Genomic DNA, 20,707 nt, shown 5'->3' on the forward strand with positions numbered 1-20,707 from the left:
CACCAAAGAAACAAAAAAAAAAAAAGCCTGAATAGTGACACATTACTTTTCTCCTTTGAATGCCAATTACACTGAATTTTTCTCAATAAAGACATGTCCTTTACCTTCGTCATAGCATGCTACAAAAAAGTAACGCATCACATGCAAACTCAATTCTAGAACACATTGCTATACAAGAAAACCTGATACAAAATTAAGCCGTTTTCTTTTGTGTCAAATAACTGTCTTTGTGGCAAATCTCTCTTTTTCTCTCTTTATTTTGTCTTGATCAACATATACAAAGCTTAATTTGTTGTAAAGTCGGACATATAAGCTATGTATGCAACAACCAAAACATTTGCATAATTGAAACAAGTTCTCGTTCATCCTATAGTTTTTTTTTGTTTACAAAGGAAACATGCGGTGCTACCAGCAAGAAAAGAATAGGAAACTTTGAGCGTGTGACAAACTTTCTCTGCTCTGAGGTACAAGGTTACACTTTTCATGAGCCTTTGACCACCTTCCACAAAAAGCAATTCACCAAGTTTACATGTGCCTTACACAAAGTGACAGAAAATCATTAACCAATTGTTTTAAGAAAATTCTGCCACATTATTCTCTGACTTATTACCTTTTTATTGGTATGACGATGATTAATATGCATAGAGGAAATTGAGTCTATCTAGTTTAACGTAAAAAAAGAGAGAAAGGAAAAGAATGAAGTAAAAAAAAAAAAGGAGTTCATGCAAGATGTATGGATACACAACAAAATGACCCTTTACTTTTCTCTCTCTTTTTCTCTTTCACACCATTAAAAATCAGAAAATAAAGAGAGATCTACCATGTGCTAAAGTAAAAAAGACGATATAGAGTCTGTGCTTCTTTGTCGCATTTAATTAATTTAGTAAAATCATGCGATTATTTCAAGTTTGACAGTCCTGCTATCAAAAAAGAGGTTCTCCTTGCTTCTTTAAACTACATAATAAGTACGTAAGGGCAAACTTTATTTCCTATCAATCTTTCTCTATAGTAAACAAACAATTACCAGAGTGGCTGAGCACAAAAAAGGGGAGGATCTTTGGTAATTAGACAATAATTAAGGAGCTGTTTTCTTTTTTAGCTTTTGTTATGGACTTGACATTAAAGTTTAATCGAATGTTAATAATATAAGTTTCAATCTTTTTTTTTTGTCTTTCTTTTGTTCTTTTTCAAATCAAGATCATTTCCAGTATTTGTTGTCAGACTCAAAAGTTATAAAATAATGTTAAGCAGTCAATCAGATTTTTCACCTGAAAGGTACATTTCCTTCTTTCTTTCTTGTTCTAATCCAAACTATATAAAAGCAATTCATATCCAGTCTATTATCACCCTCAGCAAAAAATATATTATCATTCACCTTCTTCTATAAGCAGCCCTTTACCAAGTCCACAAATATTAACTCATTACAGCTATCCAGTCATGGACAACTATGTTTCTTCTCCTCATGTACAACTCTCTTTATCACCTTCACCACCTACCAGTGCTATTTCAACCATGAATCATTCAAAGTAAGTTGTCCGGAAACTAATCCGATCAAAAAGTCCACGAAATAAAATCGTGTAACCCATGCATCACTTGCATTGAGGAGAACTATCGAATTTTGTACGACTGACCACTCCCTTTCTAGTAGCTCTATTCGCTTTGAAGTCTATCTTGAAGGTAAAATAAGATTTTTTTTTATTATTTGTTCATTTATTTACTTGATTAATAATAGCACCTACTGCTGCATCACAAAAGGTTGATGAACCACCATTGACTTATTTAAACAAAGGTACAAAGAAACTAGACCAAAAAAATGTTGCTAATCTATATCTTAGGTCAATACTATAACATTATCCTTAAAGATGACAAGGGATATGATGGTGATATCATAAGTACAGTATCTATCACATTCCATGACGAGAGTCATCGTGTTAGTGCTACTGACTATTGGAAGTTCTGGCTAACACAGCAAAAAGATTCTGAAGAAGCAAGAGCAATTGAGTTGGGTAAAAAATACGTTTTGTTTGACATATTCATTCTCATGCTGTCTTTAGATTTGACAAGATCAAGTGGTGCTCAAGCCGTTGAAGGAAGAATGTTTGACCGTGTCTCATTTAAATGGAATGGCAGAATGGGTGCTTCTGTTCATGTTCGATTCAATTGTCTTTCTACTGACTTTTCAAGAATCAAAGGTGTCAAAGGTATTCCTCTTCGTCTTCAGATCAAAAGCGAACAACCACCTTCAGATCAAGATATTCGCTTTTCTCAATTCTTTGTCGAAAAGACCTATTGTCGCATCAAATTGTTTCGTGACAAGGTACATGTCTACCTATCTGACAACATCTCATTCTTCTTATTAGGGAGCTGAAAGGAAAAACAAAGATGATGCCAAACATATTGAACGTCAACTAGAAAAACTCCGTGGAAAGAACGGTGAACCTCATCCACTTTGGCTAGCTTACTCGCCTACTTTACCTATCACTCTTTTCAAAGAAATTGTACCTCCTGAAGAAGATGATATTCAACCTTCTTATCATTCGGTACTTGACAATCGAAGTCTATTACAACAACAACAGCAACAAAGTCATATGGTTTCTCCTTCTTCCTCAGCGCTTCTCTTACCACCTCCCCCTCTTCCCTCAATAGGTGCTCCTAATATGAAGCGTTCTTATAGTAGCTTCTCTGCAAGTCAAGCTGAATATCCAAATTATCAACCAAGTTTTAGTAATTTAGCATTAGATATTGATCCATCTTATGTACCTCAAAGAAGGCGACGTATTGCAAGTAAGTAGATCGATAGAGTGTCGCCAACAATTAATTTTTTTTGTACAGAACTGAGCCTTTTAGTCAAATTTGAATCCTCTGAAGTCTATCGTGCTGTTTATCTAGAACACTTGACGCTAAAAGAGTTTACAGACAAGATTAAACAACGTATGGAAATACAAAAACCCATTTCCAACGTATATCGAAAAACCATGGCCAAAGATAAGAAGCCTATTATTGTTAAAGTAGACGATGAAGTCATTCAAGATTTAAAAGAAGAACAAGACATTCATATTGAAACTGAAGACAACCCAGAGAAAGAAGGCACTGTTAATTTGATCCTTAACTTTTAAATGTAAATATGTAAACTTGTGGTCTTGTTTCTGTATATCTTTTTATTCCTTAAACACATATATATATATATTCATTTTTTTTTTTTTTTTTGTACAATAAAAATTATTGACTACCCATTTCCTTAGCAATTTCTTCAGCACGCTTTTGAACATCGCTGATATCACCTTGCATGTAGAAAGCAGATTCAGGCAAGCTATCGTGCTTACCGTTCAAGATTTCTTGGAAAGAACGGATAGTGTCAGTGAGCTTGACAAGACGACCTTCATAACCAGTGAAGACTTGAGCGACAGCAAAAGGTTGAGACAAGAAACGTTGGATCTTACGGGCACGTTCGACAACGAGCTTATCTTCTTCAGACAATTCATCCATACCCAAAATAGCAATGATATCTTGAAGAGACTTGTAGTTTTGAAGGATTTGTTGAACTTCAGTGGCAACCTTGTAGTGTTCTTCACCGACAATACGGGGATCAAGGATACGAGACTTGGAGTCAAGAGGATCGACAGCAGGGTAAATACCCAATTCAGCAATTGAACGAGACAACACAGTGGTGGCATCCAAGTGAGCAAAAGTGGTAGCAGGAGCAGGATCGGTCAAATCATCAGCAGGGACATAGACAGCTTGGACGGAGGTAATGGAACCGTTCTTGGTGGTAGTAATACGTTCTTGCATACCACCCATATCAGTGGAAAGAGTGGGTTGGTAACCGACAGCAGAGGGGATACGACCCAAAAGAGCAGATACTTCAGAACCAGCTTGAGTGAAACGGAAAATGTTATCAATGAAGAGCAACACATCTTGACCTTCGTTATCACGGAAGTATTCAGCAATGGTCAAACCAGTCAAGGCAACACGGGCACGGGCTCCTGGGGGTTCGTTCATTTGACCGAAAACAAGAGCACACTTGGAATCACCTTCCAATTGAATGACACCAGTTTCAATCATTTCATGGTAAAGATCGTTACCTTCACGAGTACGTTCACCGACACCACAGAAGATGGAGTAACCACCGTGAGCCTTGGCAATGTTGTTGATCAATTCTTGAATCAAGACAGTCTTACCGACACCAGCACCACCGAAAAGACCAATCTTACCACCACGAGCATAAGGAGCCAACAAGTCGACAACCTTGATACCAGTTTCGAGGATTTCGGGAGTAGGAGATTGATCAACGAATTCGGGAGCTTCAGCGTGAATAGGACGGTGAGCCTTGGTGTTGATAGGACCACGTTCATCAATGGGTTCACCAATAACGTTGATGATACGACCAAGGACTTCCTTACCGACGGGGATGGTAATAGGAGCACCAGTGTCAACAACCTTTTGACCACGAACAAGACCTATATAGAGTATAAGTATATCGACAAAAAAGAAAAAAAAACGCGAAGCATGCTTTCTATTTACCTTCAGTACCATCCATAGCAATAGTACGGACAGTGTTTTCACCCAAGTGTTGAGCAACTTCAAGAACAAGACGACCTCCAGCGTGATCCTTGACTTCAAGAGCGTTCAAAATGGCAGGCAAGTTGTCTTGTTCAAATTGGACATCGACAACGGCACCAATAACAGAACTGTATACACACACACACACACACACACATACGCATAAGTTTACAACTCGTTAACTATTAATGAACTTACCGAATTTGACCAGCACTAGCAGCAGAGGCATATGTACGAGCTAAGCAACAAAAGATCAGTATGCTAAACCAGGGTGATGTGTATATATTTTTACCTGAAGAGACAGCTTGAGCAGCCAAAGGGTTGCGGAAGGCGCCTGAAGCAACACGACCGAGGGCACGAGAAATAAACATAGCTTAAATTTCGAGGGAAAGGGGTGAAGAAAAAGATTTTTTTCTATTGCGAGTTTTTCACCCCCCTACAACGCACACACGCACACGCACGCACAGTACAATAAGCTCATGAAATTGTGTGGGGATAGACGGAGTATGAATAAGAAAAAAGACACACCAACGACGGGGGTGGCTGCTTATTTGTTACAGTGTGTGCAGGTGTGTAGGTGGCCCAACTGGCCGCTCAAATGCCACCGAATTACCTGCACTTTCATTGGATAATAATCCTCTGCGTCATCTATAAGCAAGGACTTTGAAAAAAAGTTATAGGGGGAAGACAACCAACACTAATTTTTGTAAAAGCAAATCCCCTCTTCGTTGAAAGAAAACTTTTTTTTTAGACAACAATGAACGTTCTCGCCAGATCTGCCCGTGCTGCCATGAAGCCTATGGGTATGTTGATTAGCTTACACGTATCTATTGTATTTATTCTTTTTCTTTCTTTCTAGCTCGTTTCTATGCTACTGAAGCTGCTGCTGCTTCTGAAGCTCTTCGTTTGACCTTTGTTGTCCCTCACAAGGTAATGCATGTCATTCATCTACATCACCACTTACTAACACGTACATTAGGCCATCTACAAGTCCACCAGTGTTCAACAAGTCAACTTGGCTGCTACCTCTGGTGACATGGGTATCCTCGCCAACCACGTTCCTACTATTGAACAATTGAACCCTGGTGTTGTCGAAGTCATTGAATCTTCTGAAATCACCAAGAAGTTCTTTGGTATGTAACAAACATGAATCACGTAGATAACTCATTCTCCCCTGCCTATAGTTTCTGGTGGTTTCGCTACCATCAACCCTGATAGCTCTCTCAACATCAACGCTGTTGAAGCTTTCCCTCTTGAAGAAATCTCTCTTGAAGTAAGTACATGATGATTCGAAATAGAGTTAATTAATGACTTAATCATTACAGCGTGTTCAATCTGGTCTTGCTGAAGCTCAACGTCAAGCTGGTAGTGCCACTACTGACCAAGAAAAGGCTGCTGCCAAGATCGAAGTTGAAGTTTACGAAGCTCTTCAACACGCCTTGTCCAAGTAAATTGTATAGTACCAATATAGGATGATTTAAAAAAATATATATTGTTTAAAAAAATATACTATCTACATGAGTGTAAGAAGGAAAGGGCAATCGTTTATTGTCTAATGTAGAGTACAAATTCATATTCAAAGTGTTGATATGTTTGTCTTCCTTTGGGTATATTTTCTTGTATGAATGCTTCCAATTCATCATGGTTAGCTAAGCGAAACACATTGGGGTCAATCTTGGGGATAAATGCATCACAAGGGATCTCTTTTGTGCTGTAGATGTGCGTCAATAATACATGAGTGCATTCTGGCATCAAGATACTCTGTCTATAAATCTGCTCTCCACCTAATAGAAAGATGCGGCCGTTTTCTTTGACTTTTAAGCTAGCTAATTCAAATGCTTCTTCTAAGCTTGTCGTGAGGGCTGCTATAGGTGAAGTGCTTGTTCAAGATGAGTACATGTAAAGAAAAAAAAAAAGAGAGCAAGAGATCTTACATTTTATAAGTAGGATTTCGAGAGACAACAATATTGTATCTACTCAATAAAGGAACACTACACATGGGCCTTGATTCAAAAGTGTATCTCCCTAGAATAATGACATTGTTATAATCTTCATAGTGCTTATTGTCATCAAAAGATTTTGTTGTCACTCTTTCAAAATATTCCCAATCGCCGGGAATACTCCATGGAAGTCCGTTCTTATATCCAATACCACCATTGTGTGCCAAAGCAGCAGCCATAAACACAAAGGGTTTTTTAATGGTCATATAAAAGAGAGAAAAAGAGAGGTAAGATACGATTCACGACTAACCAATCAGAAATAAGCACACCTTTATCCCCATTCAACAACCGCCAACGTGTTTCGAAACAGTTCATCTCTTTCTTTTTCTTTACAAGATGGCAACGGACCTTTGCTACACACTCGTCTATCAAGATGACGCGACAGAAACACCTTCTCTCCAAGAGTTTCAACGAGCCTTTGAAAAAGGGTCTGATGAGACACGTATTGAGACCATGAAGAAACTCTTGGTCATTATGCTGAACGGCGATCCTATGGAAAAACTCTTATTGCATGTTATTCGTTTTGTCTTGCCATCTAGAAACAAGCAATTAAAAAAACTGTTGCAGTTCTATTGGGAAATTTGTCCTAAAACCAAGCCAGATGGCAAGTTGAAGGATGAGTTTATTCTTGTCTGGTAAGTGGGTCCTATACACAGTGACCTGTGTTAACTTGATGATAGTAATGCTCTCATGAACGATCTTCAACATCCTAATGAATACATTCGTGGCTCAACACTTCGTTTCTTGTGCAAAATAAAAGAAGCTGAAGTACTTGAACCCCTTGTGCCTTCTGTTAGAAATTGTTTGGTAAGCTATTGAATTCAGGTACCAATGTATATTCATTCAAGATAGGAACATCGCCACTCATATGTTCGAAAGAATGCAGTATTTGCTATTGGGGCCATGTATAAGGCTTTTGATTATCTTTTCCCTGATGCACCTGAAGTTGTTCAAAACTTTTTACTTTCAGTAAGAAATAGACACAATCTTAAAAAAGTATTTATTCTTTTTGATAGGAAGCAGACATGACCTGCAGAAGAAATGCTTTTGTGGTTCTTTGTAGCGTAGATCAACCTCTTGCTGTTCAGTATTTATTGCAAGTGATTGATTCTGTACCTACATTTGATGAATTATTGCAATTAGCTGTCATTGAATTGATCCGTAAAGACTCCAAGAACAATGCAACCAACAAGGCTGTCTATATTCGTTGCCTTTCTGAACTTTTGGCTGCTGCTTCTCATTCTGTCAAGTATGAGGCCGCTGCTATCTTATTGTACTTGACCACGAGTCCTGCTGCTGTCAAAGGTAAGATAGGTACATGTTTAGCCCATACTCATACTTTATAGCCGCTGCTTCTTGCTATATTGAATTGATTGTCAAGGAGTCTGACAACAATGTTAAGTTGATTGTACTCGATAGACTTGAAGAGATCAGAAATAAGCATGAGCGTGTATTGGATGATTTAGTGATGGACATTCTTCAAGTATTGACGAGTCCTGATATCGAAGTACGTCGCAAGGCCATCCGTATTGCATTGGAAATGGTTTCTTCAAGAAATGTTCAAGAAGTTGTTCTTTTCCTCAAGAAAGAATTGACAAAGACACAAGACGATGCTTATGAAAAGAACACAGAATACCGTCAACTATTGATTCAATCCATTCACACCTGTGCCATTAAGTTCTCTGAAGTAGCAGCCAATGTGGTTCATGTACTTATGGAGTTCTTGGGTGATTCCAACAACCCAGCTGCTGTTGATGTTGTCTCATTTGTGCGTGAAGTAGTCGAAAAGTTCCCTGGGCTTAGGGAGTCCATTCTGGAGAAGTTGTTGGATACATTTACTGATATGAAATCAGGCAAAGTGTTGCGAGGTGCACTCTGGATCATTGGTGAATATTGTGAAAGCATTCAAGAAATTGATGATGCCTGGAAGCAAATTCGCCATGCTTTAGGCGAAATTCCCTTGTTGGCCTCTGAGCAAAAGTTATTGGATGCCACTGAAGCGGCTGAAGAACAAGAAAAAGAAACCACGGTTCCTTCAAATGGTGGTAGTGGTAGTGGTGGCGCTCGTCGTATTCTTGCTGATGGTACCTATGCTACTGAAAGTGCTTATACCGAGACATCTTCCTCTGCTGCTCGTTTAGAAGCAGTCAAGGCCGCCAAGAAGCCTCCACTTAGATCTCTTTTACTTGCTGGTGATTATTTCCTCGGTACAGTCTTGTCTACTGCACTTACCAAGCTTGTTCTTCGTTACAATACACATGTGTCTGATGCTGCATTGGTCAATGCTCGTAAGGCTGAAGCCATGTTGATCATGACTAGTATTTTGCGTATTGGTCAATCCAAATTTGTATCCTTTGAGATTGATGAAGATTCTTATGACCGTATTATGCAAGATTTGCGTGTTGTTGGTACAGCCACTGAAAGCAGCGAGATTGATACTGTCTATCTCAAAGAAACACGTCAAGTGTATTCTAAACAACTCCAAGCTGAAGAACAACGTCTCATTGATGCTAAAGCAGAAAGCGAAGCCAGTGTTCAAGTTCAAGTGGACGATGCTATCATGTTCCGCCAATTCTCTAAAAAATCTGGTGGTATTACTGATGAATACGAACAAGACCTTTCTCGGGCTACTGGTATTTCAGACGACAAGGACGACCTGATGTCCAAATTAAACCGTATTGTTCAATTGACTGGCTTTTCTGACAAGGTCTATGCTGAAGCAGTGGTGAATGTACACCAATATGATATTTTGATGGATGTGTTGATCGTGAACCAGACCAATGAAACCTTACAAAACTTGATTGTTGAATTTGCTACCTTGGGTGATCTCAAGCTTGTTGATCGTCCTTCCACACATAACTTGGCTCCTCATTCTTTCTTGACTGTCAAGGCTCCTATTAAGGTATCTTCTACTGAAACTGGTGTCATCTTTGGTAACATTGTATATGACTCGCATGGTTCTACTGAAAACTGTGTTGTGTTGAACGATATTCATATTGATATCATGGACTACATTAACCCTGCTTACTGTAACGAGACACAGTTCAGATCTATGTGGACTGAATTTGAATGGGAAAACAAGGTGAATGTGAATACAAATGTTGGGTAAGTATTAAGTCTAATTGGATACAAATAACTGACTCTTCTTTCTTTGTAGTGACTTGAGAGAATACTTGCAGCATATCATGGACTCTACTAACATGAGTTGCTTAACACCCAAGAAGCAATTGGAAGGTGATTGTGGTTTCTTATCAGCCAACATGTATGCTAGAAGTATCTTTGGTGAAGATGCACTAGCAAACTTGAGTATTGAAAAGACAGGCGATGGTCCTATTACAGGTCATATTCGTATTCGTTCAAAGACACAGGGTATTGCCTTAAGTCTTGGTGATAAAATTACATTAGCTCAAAAAGTGGCTGCCTAATGAATAGGAATAAAGCAGCCCATCTGATTGGTTTATCAGGACAACAAGCCACCTGTCAAATGAAATAAAGCTTTTTTTTATATTATTATTTCTTGTTCTCTGAATAATAAAGCATGAAATCTTCTTACAAGGTAACTAAGAAGCGTTTTATAAAACAAAAAGTGTATATCAACATGTCTATAGTTTTCCAATCTTTTAGGCACTGTTTATACAGGTGGTAATGTTCTGTTTTCACCTGACGGGAACTCTGTCTTGAGTATTGTTGGCAATCGTGTTTCTGTATTTGATCTTGTCAAGTAAGTCTCGCACCGAGTAATGAACTTACTAACATTGGATTAGCAACACATCCTATACACTCCCTATTGAAATGCGTAAAAATATTGATCGTATGGCCCTTTCTCCTAATGGCACATTATTGGTTACTGTCGATAGAGGTAAGCAATAAAAAAAAGCTCAGATGCCCTTAATAACCTTATGCCTAGATGGCAGAGCACTCTTGATCAACTTGCCTCGAAAAATCGTACTTCATCACATGAATTTCAAGACAAGAGCCAAAGCTATTCAGTTCAGTCCTGATGGTAAATACTTGGCTATTACCAATGAAAAGACAGTCAATGTATGGAAAGCACCTGGCCACACTCGCGAGTTCGCACCTTTTGTTCTTTATTTTACAGCACTTGGACATCATGATCAAGTCACCAACCTCAACTGGAGTGCTGATTCAAAGCAAGTAGATGAAGTTGGTTAATGTTGTTGACTAACAGTGTTCATAGATACTTTATTACATCATCAAAAGACATGACATGTCGTATCTATACCATTGACAAAAAGATGGACGAATTCACAACAACACTCTCTGGTCATCGGGATTATATTATCAATGCCTGGTTCTCTGCTGATATGAAGAGTGTATGTATCTTATTTTTCATGACTTACAACTCATGCTGTACATAGGTTTATTCTGTTAGTAGAGATGGCTCGTTGTTTGAGTGGAAGAATTCGACTTATGCAGGCATGCATGAAGATTCAGACACGGAGATGGTTGAAGTGGATGAAGATGGCAATGAGATTGTACGCGTAGATAAGATCAAGTGGCGAATTTTGAAAAAGAACTATTTCAATACAACAGGTGTCAAGGTCAATACAGCACAATTCTTTGCAGCCAGTAACTTGGTAGTGGTTGGTTTTGCTAATGGTATCTTTGGTATTTATGAAGTGCCTCACTTTACTACGATTCATACATTAAGGTAAACAAAGAGTGTGCTTATCAATAATAGTAATTAACATAAATTCATAGTATCTCACAAAAAAAGATTGATACTGTCGCTATTAACAAGACAGGCGAATGGCTTGCTTTTGGTTCTTCAGCATTAGGCCAATTATTAGTCTGGGAATGGCAATCAGAGACCTATGTATTGAAGCAACAAGGTCACTATTATGATATAAATTCAGTCTCTTATTCAGCCGATGGACAGTCATTAGCTACAGGTGGTGATGATGGTAAAGTCAAAGTATGGAGTACGACTTCAGGCTTTTGTTTTGTTACCTTTAGTGATCATACAAGTGGTGTCAAAGCTGTCGAATTTGCTAAACAAGGACAGGTCTTGTTCTCTGCCAGTTTAGATGGTACCGTGCGTGCCTTTGATCTTGTGCGTTACCGTAATTTCAGAACATTCACTAGTCCAAACCCTGTTCAGTTCACATCCTTGGCAGTGGACCCTAGTGGTGAAATTGTGTGTGCAGGTACTATGGACACATTTGAAATCTATATCTGGAGTGTACAGACAGGCAAATTACTTGATATCTTGGCAGGACATACTGGACCTATCAGTTCACTTGCCTTCTCTCCCACTGGTATGAATCTTGTCAGTGGTAGCTGGGATCATTCAGCACGTACCTGGGATGTGTTTGGCCGTACAAAGAGCATTGAAACTCTTGTCCATCAAACAGAAGTATTGGCTGTTGCATTTAAGCCTGATGGTAAAGAAATAGCAGCAGCTACTCTGGATGGCCAAATCACTTTCTGGGATATTTCAGAGGCCAATGTGATTGGTACTATTGATGGTCGCAAAGATATCATGGGTGGCCGCAAAAAAGATGACCGCACATCTGCTGATAATGCTGCTTCTGGCAAGTGCTTTAACTCTATTTGTTATACTGCTGATGGTACAAGTATTATTGGTTCTGGTACAAGCAAATATATCTGTATTTATGATGTTGCCACTGCCTTCTTGATCAAGAAATTCACTATTTCCAAGAACCTCTCTTTGGACGGTACACAAGAAGTGCTTAATTCAAAGTACATGACTGAATTTGGCAGTCTGGAAGAATTAGAAGACGAAGGTTCTGACTTTGAAGAGCGACAAGACTTTTCTCTGCCTGGTACAAGATCAGGTGATCTCTCTGTCAGAAAGACACGCCCTGAAGTCAAGTCCATGGCTGTTCGTTTCTCCCCTACAGGTCGCTCTTGGGCTGCTGCTACTACAGACGGTCTCATGATTTATTCCTTAGACGAAGATATCATGTTTGATCCATTTGATTTAGAGTTGGAGATCACACCTGAAACTGTGCTAGAAGCCCTTGGAGACAAAGAATACTTGAAGGCACTCTGTATGGCCTTCAGATTGAACGAAAAGCCTTTGTTACATACTGTGTTTGAAGGTATTCCACCAGACTCAGTTGATCTTGTTGCCCGTGAAATGCCTGAAAAATACCTGTTTAAACTATTGACATTTATCGGCATGCATATGGAAATCAGCCCTCATATTGAATTCCATTTGATATGGGTGACTCAAATCATGACTGCTCATGGTAGATACCTTCGTGATCATCGTGGACAATTCCAGCCTGTATTTAGAGCATTGCATAAGGGTGTGAATCGTGTTCGAGATGATATTGCCACACTGTAAGTTTGATTTTTTTTTTTGTTAATGAGTAGACTAATATACAATAGATGTGATTCAAACCAATATACGCTCAAGTATCTTCTTCATCAACAATCCATTGCAGCTCGTAAACAACAAGCCATGGAGGAATAATCATCATTAATAAAAAAACAGTACATTTATTTACATTTAAGAAGTTGTTTCCATAGGATCTTCAATCTTTACTTCACTCATTTCAATTTCAGGAGGATGGTTTAACTTATATTCTGCTTCCAAGGCTTCTTCTAGAGGAGATGCAGTCTATATAATGCATAAATAGGCTGTTGGCTTAACAAAAAATAAATAAATAAATAGAAGTTTACCTGTACAAAATCATCCAACAGCTTATCAAATTGATCAATCTTCTTTTGTGCTTTTCTGTTTCCCTTGATTAGTTCTGCTTTTCTAAGCATTAAGGCCTCTTGCTGTTCTTTTAAGCTATAGCCATGATGAGCATATTGATATGTACAACAAAGATACATTACGCTTTTCGCACTACATGTTCATATTTGAGTCTGTTAATCATGAGTTGATGTGGATTGTCTGAATTCTCAAGAAACTCTGGATCTGCATTAGTCATAAATTCTTCTATTGGTATGAGTTCAATATCTTGATAGACAGATCTATATACACAGAGAATGAGGATTATTGCTTTGAGATAGAGTTATTTCTAACCTGAATTGTCGACATTGTATGATGTCTTCTAAAATGTGTCTCTTTTCATACATGACACCTTGGAGCTCTACTTGTCTCTCATTCATGCGCTCTTTTTCTTCAGCTGTTACTTCTTTGCTCTCTTTGAGCACATAATATCCAAGTGTATGAAGATCTTTTATTCTATCAAAGCAGGCTGAGATGCGGTCTGATTCAAGTTCATTGTCGTCTTCTTGTAGAATTCCCTTTTATGTTTATTAGTGATGTATAAGCATGTTCTTGTTACTAACCTGTGTTTTCTTTTCATATTGCTGAATAAGGATAGTTTCAAGATTTTTAGCAGCTAGTTCAGCATCTTGCAACACTGAAAGCTTGGTATTGATTTTAGTCATTAAAGTAGCAAAAGTGGCAAGCAAAATTCAAGCGCGTGTTGCGCCTATTCAAATACTAGCGCAAGCCACCTACCATCAAGGCAGCATGATCATCGAAAATCCGGCAATATCACCGGTTTGCTTTGTTTATTATACATTGTATTTGCAATTACTATTTACCATATTTACTACAGCACTGAGTGCTTGAGCATCCATATCTTCTTTATATTCGTCATCATCATCATCGTCATCGTCTTCTTCTTTGTCAGACAAACGATTTTCTTTTTCTTTTTGTTTCGCCATATATGTCTGCATTTCTCGAGCATAACGTGCCTTGTCAGACTCGGCTTTTTGCTTCCATGGTAAGCGTTCCTCAGGCGACATGGCATGCCATGTTCTTGAAATAGTTTTGCTAATAGGACCCACTGTTGAGCCTGGGAAATTCAACGACACTTGTGGATAAACAGAAGCCAAATAATGTAAATAAGCAGACATGGGATGTTTAGGAGCAAAAGGATGCTTATGTCTCTTTTTTTTACGGCCCCTTGGATCTCTCTCAGCTTCAGAGCAAGACTTTTTGGCTTGCTTTTTATCCACGACGACGAGTTCAGGTGAGTTTGATTTAAGTGATTTTTTCCCTTGTCTTGAAGTACGTTTTGCTTCTGCAAGTTCTGCTTTCGATCTTCGAGTATAGATAAAATTTGGATGCTTTTTTAAATGCTCTTCTTTCAGCAAAGAAGCTTCTTTGACATAGAATTCACGTTGGTCCTAAATGAACATAAGCTCTTTATGTGCTCTTTGCAACGATGGTTACCTTAGGCAGCATTTTCCACCAGTCACCCACCTCTTTACTAATTTCGGCAACGGTCATTTTAGGGGAAGCCTCAAGTAATTTTCTTCTCATGTCTCGATTAAACAACAAATAAGCGTTTGGCGGTCTTTTTGGTTTTTCTTGCTTTTTTGAATCAGATTGAAGAGGCTCTTTTGTCTGTTTCTCGTCCATGTCTTGATTCACAGGCTGCCGACAAGGATCAGTGGAATACTGTCTTTGTTTTAAAGCATGAAATGAAACGAATTGAGAAAACGGTCTTCGTTGACTATTACCCATGGCTTCTTCTTTCTCTTCTTTAAGGGCTTCACGAATGGCTTCTGGTGAAACAATATGTGTGGGAGGAATATCATCTGACTGTTCAATATGCAATGATGGCGGTGGTTGTGATGATGGCGGTGGTAGTGGTGGTGGTGGTGATGGAGAAACGGATATCGCTTTTTCTTCATTGATAATTAATGCTGACTGTATTTCGAGGTTAGACACATTTATTTATATCTTATATATATTTACTTGTGAAACGTCTTTTTTCCATTGTTTAGAATTTTGAAGAGGAAGAAATGGTGCAATTGACGGTAGAAAATAAGAAGAGGCATTGAATGTGGGATAGTCCATCTATGGCTTATGTAAGAAAGTCTATTCCTTATAATTTTTTTTTTTTTTTACCTTTCTTTGTTCAGGTACAGGGTATTGAAAACTAAAAGGCAAATTGTGATTATTATCAAAAGCAGCTTTAAACATATTGTATTGTTCAGACATAACGAAAAATAAAAGAGAAAGAAAAAAAGGAAAAAGACGTTGGGGAAGAACGAAAATATCACAATAGGGTAATGTGATGCAGTTGTAAGCGTGAATATTTCCGCTTTTCTCACAAATCATGCATTGGCTCACTTCGAAAAAAAAATGTCGGACTTCGGAAAGAATCATAAAAGATCATCCAAGGTTATTGTATGCTGTCATGGATCAAAGCGGAAAAAGGGAAAAAGTTTCTCAAGAACTATATATTTTTTGCCAAATTTATGCTTGATGTATACATGAATTTTATTCAAGGTTTTTCATGCTTTTATCCTAATAACTGTTATTAAATCCCTTATTTCTGAATTGCAAACTACTATTGGCGGTTAAGAAAGGTACCAAAATACAAAAGGAATTTCTTTTTCCTTTAGTTTATTATGTACAACAGAACTAAGCTTTATGCTCGTACAGTTCCAGATCGTATATCATCTGACAAACTGTATTGCTTGCTTAGAACATTGCACACCAACTCAGTATTTGAACTTTGCAAACAACATAGGTGGCTCAAATAGATAAAAAGCAAGGCATAGCAGGTTTGCATGAGCGATGGAAGGTAGTGATAATCATACTATTGTTGTCAATCTTGTATGTTTCTCAATAGATTCGATAATCAATATGACAATCTAACAGGCATGCAATAATAAGAAAGAGATGCTTTGAATTAGGTGTATAAATGTACATTGATACTTAGTGTTTTCTTTTCAAGGGATATCCCATTAATTCTATTAACTCATACAAATGATACTGTAAGTTTTAGCCTGGATATATGCTTGTTATAGAAAAGTGAGTGATTAAACTAGTGTTGTGAATATATGGTAAGTTATACCATACTTGAAATGTGTACTAGAGGTTGCCTTTCATATATCATGTATAATAAAATTTTCCAACACTTTGGCATTCTCGTAAGAAAACATTTCTCTCTTTGATTTTAGGAATCAATTGTTTGTCTCTGTAAAGATATTTTATTAGACAACTTATTTATTCAACAGAAAAACCAAGCAAACAGATGCTTTAACAATAAAAAAGACAACAGTTCAGCAAGTCTTTGCTTTTTATTAGGCAAATAAAGGCATCACAAATTCAGTTTATACCCGCATAAGCGCGACGAACGCATAAAAAATGGTGTTTGCTAACGATAATAGTACCTCCGGAGTTGATTTGGACCAAAAAAAGTGACATGTCCAAAATGGCCAAAATATGCCTTTCGATCAAAGGCTAGTACTCATGAAAATCGTTGGTTTGACAACCTTCAATCTTCTATTTGACGCTACAAGACGAAAAATGAAGCTATTGACAAGCTTAAATACTCAAAATGTGCGCCGGAAGCTCTAGTTTTTGATGAATGCGTTTGATTGTCAAACGTACTATAAAAATAATGAGTTATGAGCAAAAAAACTTTGTAAACATGTTTGCCTATTCGCTCAAAATTTTAGCAGCAAAGTTCCTGTGTTTTTTAAATCATTGGACTCAGAAAACAAAGACCTAGAACTTTTTTCACTACATCAAAGTCGAATACCTACGTCTTTTTGTAATTTTCAACAAAAGCTCGGTTTCTGATGCTCCCAGAGGAATTTTTTTCAACATTTTAATGTACAACAGACGGTCATTTTTGTGTGTGCATGCAGTGAATAGAGAGGTAATAAACAATCAATATATGTCAAAACATAAATAAATACATGAATATCAAATAAAGTAATAGAAAAAGAACAAGCATTAGAAAATAGCTCAAAAGATACTTATGAGATAGTAAAGATGTTTTTAATAGTGCATGTATCTGTTTAGGGCTTATACACTGACTCGAAATAAAAAATAGCCCGATTTTTTGTCATTTGAACTTAGCAACAAAGGTATCATGATACAAGAGCCCCTTGACATGCCAAGATGATACTTGAACGCACTTAGTTTTTTGTGGATGATTTGTTGAGATGTTTGTTCTAAGATAATATAAGTAGAAAAAAATTAGTACTTGGTGGTACAACCTTTGGCATCAATGACAGCTTGGTATTGGTTGGCCATACTGTGTAGTTGTATGAATGTAATGAGTTGAAGCGACTATGCAATTGACAGAATTATTCAATTACCTCCTCATATTTGTGTCAATATTTTTACATATACTGGTTAATGTCTGTTACTAATTTATCTCCCTTCTGTTCTCTACTCTTTCTCATAACCCAATGTAAGTAACAACATAAGTATTACTTAATTTCTAGAATTTGATTTTTACTTATTTTTTCAATACAATTTTTTTAATAAAGTGTACAAGCTTTCTAGTAGTAAATATGATGTTTAGAGTGATTGGGTGCATTTCTTTGGTGCTCTGATACTATTATGCTGAATAGACTGACGCCCTATTTTTTTTTTTGTAGTACTTTTTGAGTGCTTCTTTATGTAATTTTAAGGTCATATGATTCGTACCACTTGAATAAATGTGTACCTGACTCTCAAAATAAAATCTTTGTAAAGCACCCTTTATTTGTTTTTATTTTCTCTCCACTTTTTTTCCCATATTACCAAATTGTATTCGCCAATTCTGTTATCAAATCTATTCAAACAAGAGAAGGCAGAGGGAAAAAAACAAGAAACTATGAATTTTGTTTCTCGAACTGCACTCTTGAGCATACCACTTAAGCAACCAGCTGAATTGCAGTGGACACCTTATTTACTCGACTACATCTACTCGAGCTATGGTCAGGATATAGCGCAATACCGAGAGGATTGCCATCTGCTGGATTCTCTTAGAAAGCATGCTTTGAACCAATCTTCTAAATCGCCTTTCGCTATTGAAGATCTATCCATGTAAAAGGTTCTTCTTTTCAAGATAGAAAGGACAGAGAAGAATGCTAATCTCTTTGCATAGCTATTATAGTCAACTCACTTTCCTCAGTTCCCGTTTCCCTTTAAATGTAAGTAGACCCAAAACAATGAATAACTAACAGAGCTAGATGGACTTGAACATTGGCTGGTTACCTATTTTTTCTCAAGAGAAGCCAGGTACAACATAGATTCACGTGGATCAAAATGCTGATTATTCATACAGATATCATGCGCAACTTGAGTTATGAAAAGGCTTGTGTTCTTTATAGAATAGCGGGTGTTTATAGCGAGCTGGGTTGTTCTCAAAATCAAGTATCCACTGAAGGCATAAGAAAAGCGTGCCAGTTTTTTCAGGTAGAACACCTATTGTTATTTCAGAACTTGTTACTTATGTATCACAGAATGCTGCTGGATGTCTCGCATACATAAAATCTGATCTCATACCTGAATTTCGAGAAAAACCATCTCAAGATTTTGAACTCATTGATGCCTTAATTGCATTAATGATGGCACAGGCACATGAGTGTATCTGGCTTAAAGCTGTGATGGAGCACATGAAACACGGTACAATTGCTCGTCTTGCTTTTAAAGTGGCTGATTTGTATGATCTTGTCTCAGACACAAAGGCTATTCCTGAATACTGGAAGATTTATGCAGATACAAAACATAACTATTTCAAGGCTGAATCACAATATCAAAAAGCAAATGAAGCTATTTCTTCCGGACGTTACGGTGAAGAAATTTCACGACTACATCTCGCTCAATCAAGCAATAATATTGCCAGTCAACATATCACACAACATCCTCATTTTATGATTCAAAGCTTTGTGGATCGAGTCACAGCATTAAAACATGCTATTGAACGTGACCTCGTCCGAGCTGAAAAGGATAATGATGTGATTTATATGGAAACAGTGCCTGAGCCAAATCAATTGGCGCCTATTTTGAGGTCTGACATGGTAAAGCCTGTCTTACCTAGTTTTGTCTCTGATCCAAGCTATTGGCTAGTACTAGCAGACAGACCCAATGATAAGCTGTTTATAAAGCGACCTTTGTTTGAAAAATTACTTCCTTTTGCTGTACACCAAGCAGTTAGTATCTATGCTGATAACAAGGATTATATAATCAAGACTGAAATTATAGGGAAAAACCAAGAACTCAAGGCTGATCGCCAAAGGTAGCTATTGTAATTATAACAATACCCATTTATCTAATTAACAATAGACTACTGGAAGGCCTAGAGTTGCCTTATTCTTTGGATAAAATTGACTCGTTGCCTAAGTCTCTTATTGATCATGCTGAAGAAGTTCAAGATGAAGGAGGAATTCAATCCGTTTTTGATATGCTCCAAAAGATACAAACAATGTCACAAAAAGCATCTGATCTTATTAATGAAGGATTCAATGCGCTTGAAGAAGAAAACGAGCAAGATGCTGAGATGAGTAGACAATTTGGAAAATGTAAGGATGTCAACAAAGACAAAAAGCTAATAGTATCTATAGTATGGAGTCGTCCAAGCTCTGTTGCTTTAACTCATCATTTGCTTACTTTGGGTAGTCAATACAACGACACTATCCAAGCAGCTCAAAAGGCAGATCGTATTGTACAGGCCAAAGTCAATACTTGGGGCAAGGCAATCAGCATGTTATCAAAACCTGTAAATGAAATACAACAACATTTGCCTAGTTTATCAGAAAATGACCCAAGCCATCACGGTATTGTACAACTATTATCACAGTTGAGATCAAAAGTAGAAGACCTGGCTAAAGAGTCTGAGCAGCAAGTAAATCTGGAGAAAAATGCACTAAGTTTAAAAGATGACATATCTCAATCATTGCTCAAGAAAATGGATGAATTGACAAAGGGCTCGCCTCTTGTTAAACTAGAACCAGAGCAATTTGCACAAGTAATAGAGCAACACTTGAAATTTTATCTACCTTTTCAGAACCATATTCAGGCTCATGTTCTCTCTCAAGCTGGTTTGTTGCATTCCGTATCTGAACTACATGCTCGTCTTGTCTTAATGACCAGTGATATTCCTCTTTTAAGCAAGCGAGAAAAAGCAATTTGCAACTTGGAATTGGCTTTCGCTAAATTTAAAGAGATAAGAATTAATCTAGTAGAAGGTATCAAAGTAAGTCATGAAAAAGCAAAACATATAAAATAACGCATCTAATTATCTCAGTTTTATTCTCAATATACGGACATACTCACTCAATTCCGAGATGATTGTGTTGAGTTTGCCTTAGCTAGGAAGCTGGAAGTAACTGAGTTGGCAAAGAGTGTAGCACCTTCTCGTCTTTTATTGTTGAAAAAATAAAGACCCCCTTTTTTG

The 20,707-nt window shown here is 37.5% G+C and overlaps 10 protein-coding genes across 10 annotated transcripts; 6 read left to right on the top strand and 4 right to left on the bottom strand.

Annotated features, from left to right (window-relative positions):
• The first annotated feature begins 1,503 nt into the window (after positions 1-1,503).
• On the top strand, positions 1,504-3,207 carry B0P05DRAFT_547247 (CP2 transcription factor-domain-containing protein). Its single transcript, XM_051578854.1, has 6 exons — positions 1,504-1,526; positions 1,649-1,677; positions 1,733-2,006; positions 2,055-2,317; positions 2,361-2,784; positions 2,833-3,207. Exons 3-6 carry the CDS (start codon positions 1,814-1,816, stop codon positions 3,114-3,116), a joined length of 1,164 nt encoding a protein of 387 aa, XP_051433459.1. The 5' UTR covers positions 1,504-1,526; positions 1,649-1,677; positions 1,733-1,813; the 3' UTR covers positions 3,117-3,207.
• A 12-nt stretch (positions 3,208-3,219) lies between these two features.
• On the bottom strand, positions 3,220-4,985 carry B0P05DRAFT_547255 (ATP synthase subunit beta; the record flags this gene model as incomplete). Its single annotated transcript, XM_051578855.1, has 4 exons — positions 4,853-4,985; positions 4,759-4,798; positions 4,522-4,688; positions 3,220-4,457 (listed from the first exon to the last, which is right to left on the bottom strand). The coding sequence occupies exons 1-4, from the start codon at positions 4,929-4,931 to the stop codon at positions 3,220-3,222; spliced, it is 1,524 nt and encodes a 507-aa protein (XP_051433460.1). The 5' UTR covers positions 4,932-4,985.
• Positions 4,986-5,254: 269 nt separating this feature from the next.
• B0P05DRAFT_547257 (F1 complex, delta/epsilon subunit of ATPase) lies at positions 5,255-6,068 on the top strand. The gene is made up of 5 exons (XM_051578856.1): positions 5,255-5,363; positions 5,420-5,490; positions 5,540-5,693; positions 5,745-5,833; positions 5,886-6,068. The coding sequence occupies exons 1-5, from the start codon at positions 5,318-5,320 to the stop codon at positions 6,009-6,011; spliced, it is 486 nt and encodes a 161-aa protein (XP_051433461.1). The 5' UTR covers positions 5,255-5,317; the 3' UTR covers positions 6,012-6,068.
• B0P05DRAFT_547261 (dihydrofolate reductase-like domain-containing protein) lies at positions 6,069-6,888 on the bottom strand. Its single transcript, XM_051578857.1, has 2 exons — positions 6,495-6,888; positions 6,069-6,439 (listed from the first exon to the last, which is right to left on the bottom strand). The coding sequence occupies exons 1-2, from the start codon at positions 6,764-6,766 to the stop codon at positions 6,106-6,108; spliced, it is 606 nt and encodes a 201-aa protein (XP_051433462.1). The 5' UTR covers positions 6,767-6,888; the 3' UTR covers positions 6,069-6,105.
• An 8-nt stretch (positions 6,889-6,896) lies between these two features.
• Positions 6,897-9,985, top strand: B0P05DRAFT_588416 (adaptin N terminal region-domain-containing protein; the record flags this gene model as incomplete). Its single annotated transcript, XM_051582658.1, has 6 exons — positions 6,897-7,195; positions 7,241-7,367; positions 7,413-7,529; positions 7,577-7,865; positions 7,907-9,665; positions 9,718-9,985. The coding sequence occupies 6 exons, from the start codon at positions 6,897-6,899 to the stop codon at positions 9,983-9,985; spliced, it is 2,859 nt and encodes a 952-aa protein (XP_051433463.1).
• An 84-nt stretch (positions 9,986-10,069) lies between these two features.
• B0P05DRAFT_547263 (WD40-repeat-containing domain protein) lies at positions 10,070-12,961 on the top strand. Its single transcript, XM_051578858.1, has 7 exons — positions 10,070-10,116; positions 10,169-10,281; positions 10,325-10,419; positions 10,468-10,711; positions 10,759-10,894; positions 10,940-11,232; positions 11,283-12,961. Exons 1-7 carry the CDS (start codon positions 10,099-10,101, stop codon positions 12,892-12,894), a joined length of 2,511 nt encoding a protein of 836 aa, XP_051433464.1. The 5' UTR covers positions 10,070-10,098; the 3' UTR covers positions 12,895-12,961.
• Positions 12,962-13,042: 81 nt separating this feature from the next.
• Positions 13,043-14,021, bottom strand: B0P05DRAFT_547267 (Fms-interacting protein-domain-containing protein). The gene is made up of 5 exons (XM_051578859.1): positions 13,854-14,021; positions 13,585-13,808; positions 13,395-13,532; positions 13,233-13,347; positions 13,043-13,170 (listed from the first exon to the last, which is right to left on the bottom strand). Exons 1-5 carry the CDS (start codon positions 13,953-13,955, stop codon positions 13,060-13,062), a joined length of 690 nt encoding a protein of 229 aa, XP_051433465.1. The 5' UTR covers positions 13,956-14,021; the 3' UTR covers positions 13,043-13,059.
• A 32-nt stretch (positions 14,022-14,053) lies between these two features.
• On the bottom strand, positions 14,054-15,554 carry B0P05DRAFT_547272 (high mobility group box domain-containing protein). The gene is made up of 4 exons (XM_051578860.1): positions 15,430-15,554; positions 15,277-15,378; positions 14,749-15,228; positions 14,054-14,702 (listed from the first exon to the last, which is right to left on the bottom strand). Exons 1-4 carry the CDS (start codon positions 15,520-15,522, stop codon positions 14,085-14,087), a joined length of 1,293 nt encoding a protein of 430 aa, XP_051433466.1. The 5' UTR covers positions 15,523-15,554; the 3' UTR covers positions 14,054-14,084.
• A 2,588-nt stretch (positions 15,555-18,142) lies between these two features.
• B0P05DRAFT_472938 (BRO1 domain-containing protein) lies at positions 18,143-18,491 on the top strand (the record flags this gene model as incomplete). Its single annotated transcript, XM_051574711.1, has 2 exons — positions 18,143-18,354; positions 18,416-18,491. The coding sequence occupies 2 exons, from the start codon at positions 18,143-18,145 to the stop codon at positions 18,489-18,491; spliced, it is 288 nt and encodes a 95-aa protein (XP_051433467.1).
• A 387-nt stretch (positions 18,492-18,878) lies between these two features.
• B0P05DRAFT_580041 (ALIX V-shaped domain binding to HIV-domain-containing protein) lies at positions 18,879-20,692 on the top strand (the record flags this gene model as incomplete). Its single annotated transcript, XM_051581987.1, has 6 exons — positions 18,879-19,549; positions 19,597-19,832; positions 19,875-19,925; positions 19,956-20,278; positions 20,318-20,506; positions 20,558-20,692. 6 exons carry the CDS (start codon positions 18,879-18,881, stop codon positions 20,690-20,692), a joined length of 1,605 nt encoding a protein of 534 aa, XP_051433468.1.
• Positions 20,693-20,707: the final 15 nt, after the last annotated feature.

This window comes from Gilbertella persicaria (assembly GCF_025201335.1).
Source record: "Gilbertella persicaria strain CBS 190.32 chromosome Unknown B0P05scaffold_27, whole genome shotgun sequence".
NCBI lineage: Eukaryota > Fungi > Mucoromycota > Mucoromycetes > Mucorales > Choanephoraceae > Gilbertella > Gilbertella persicaria.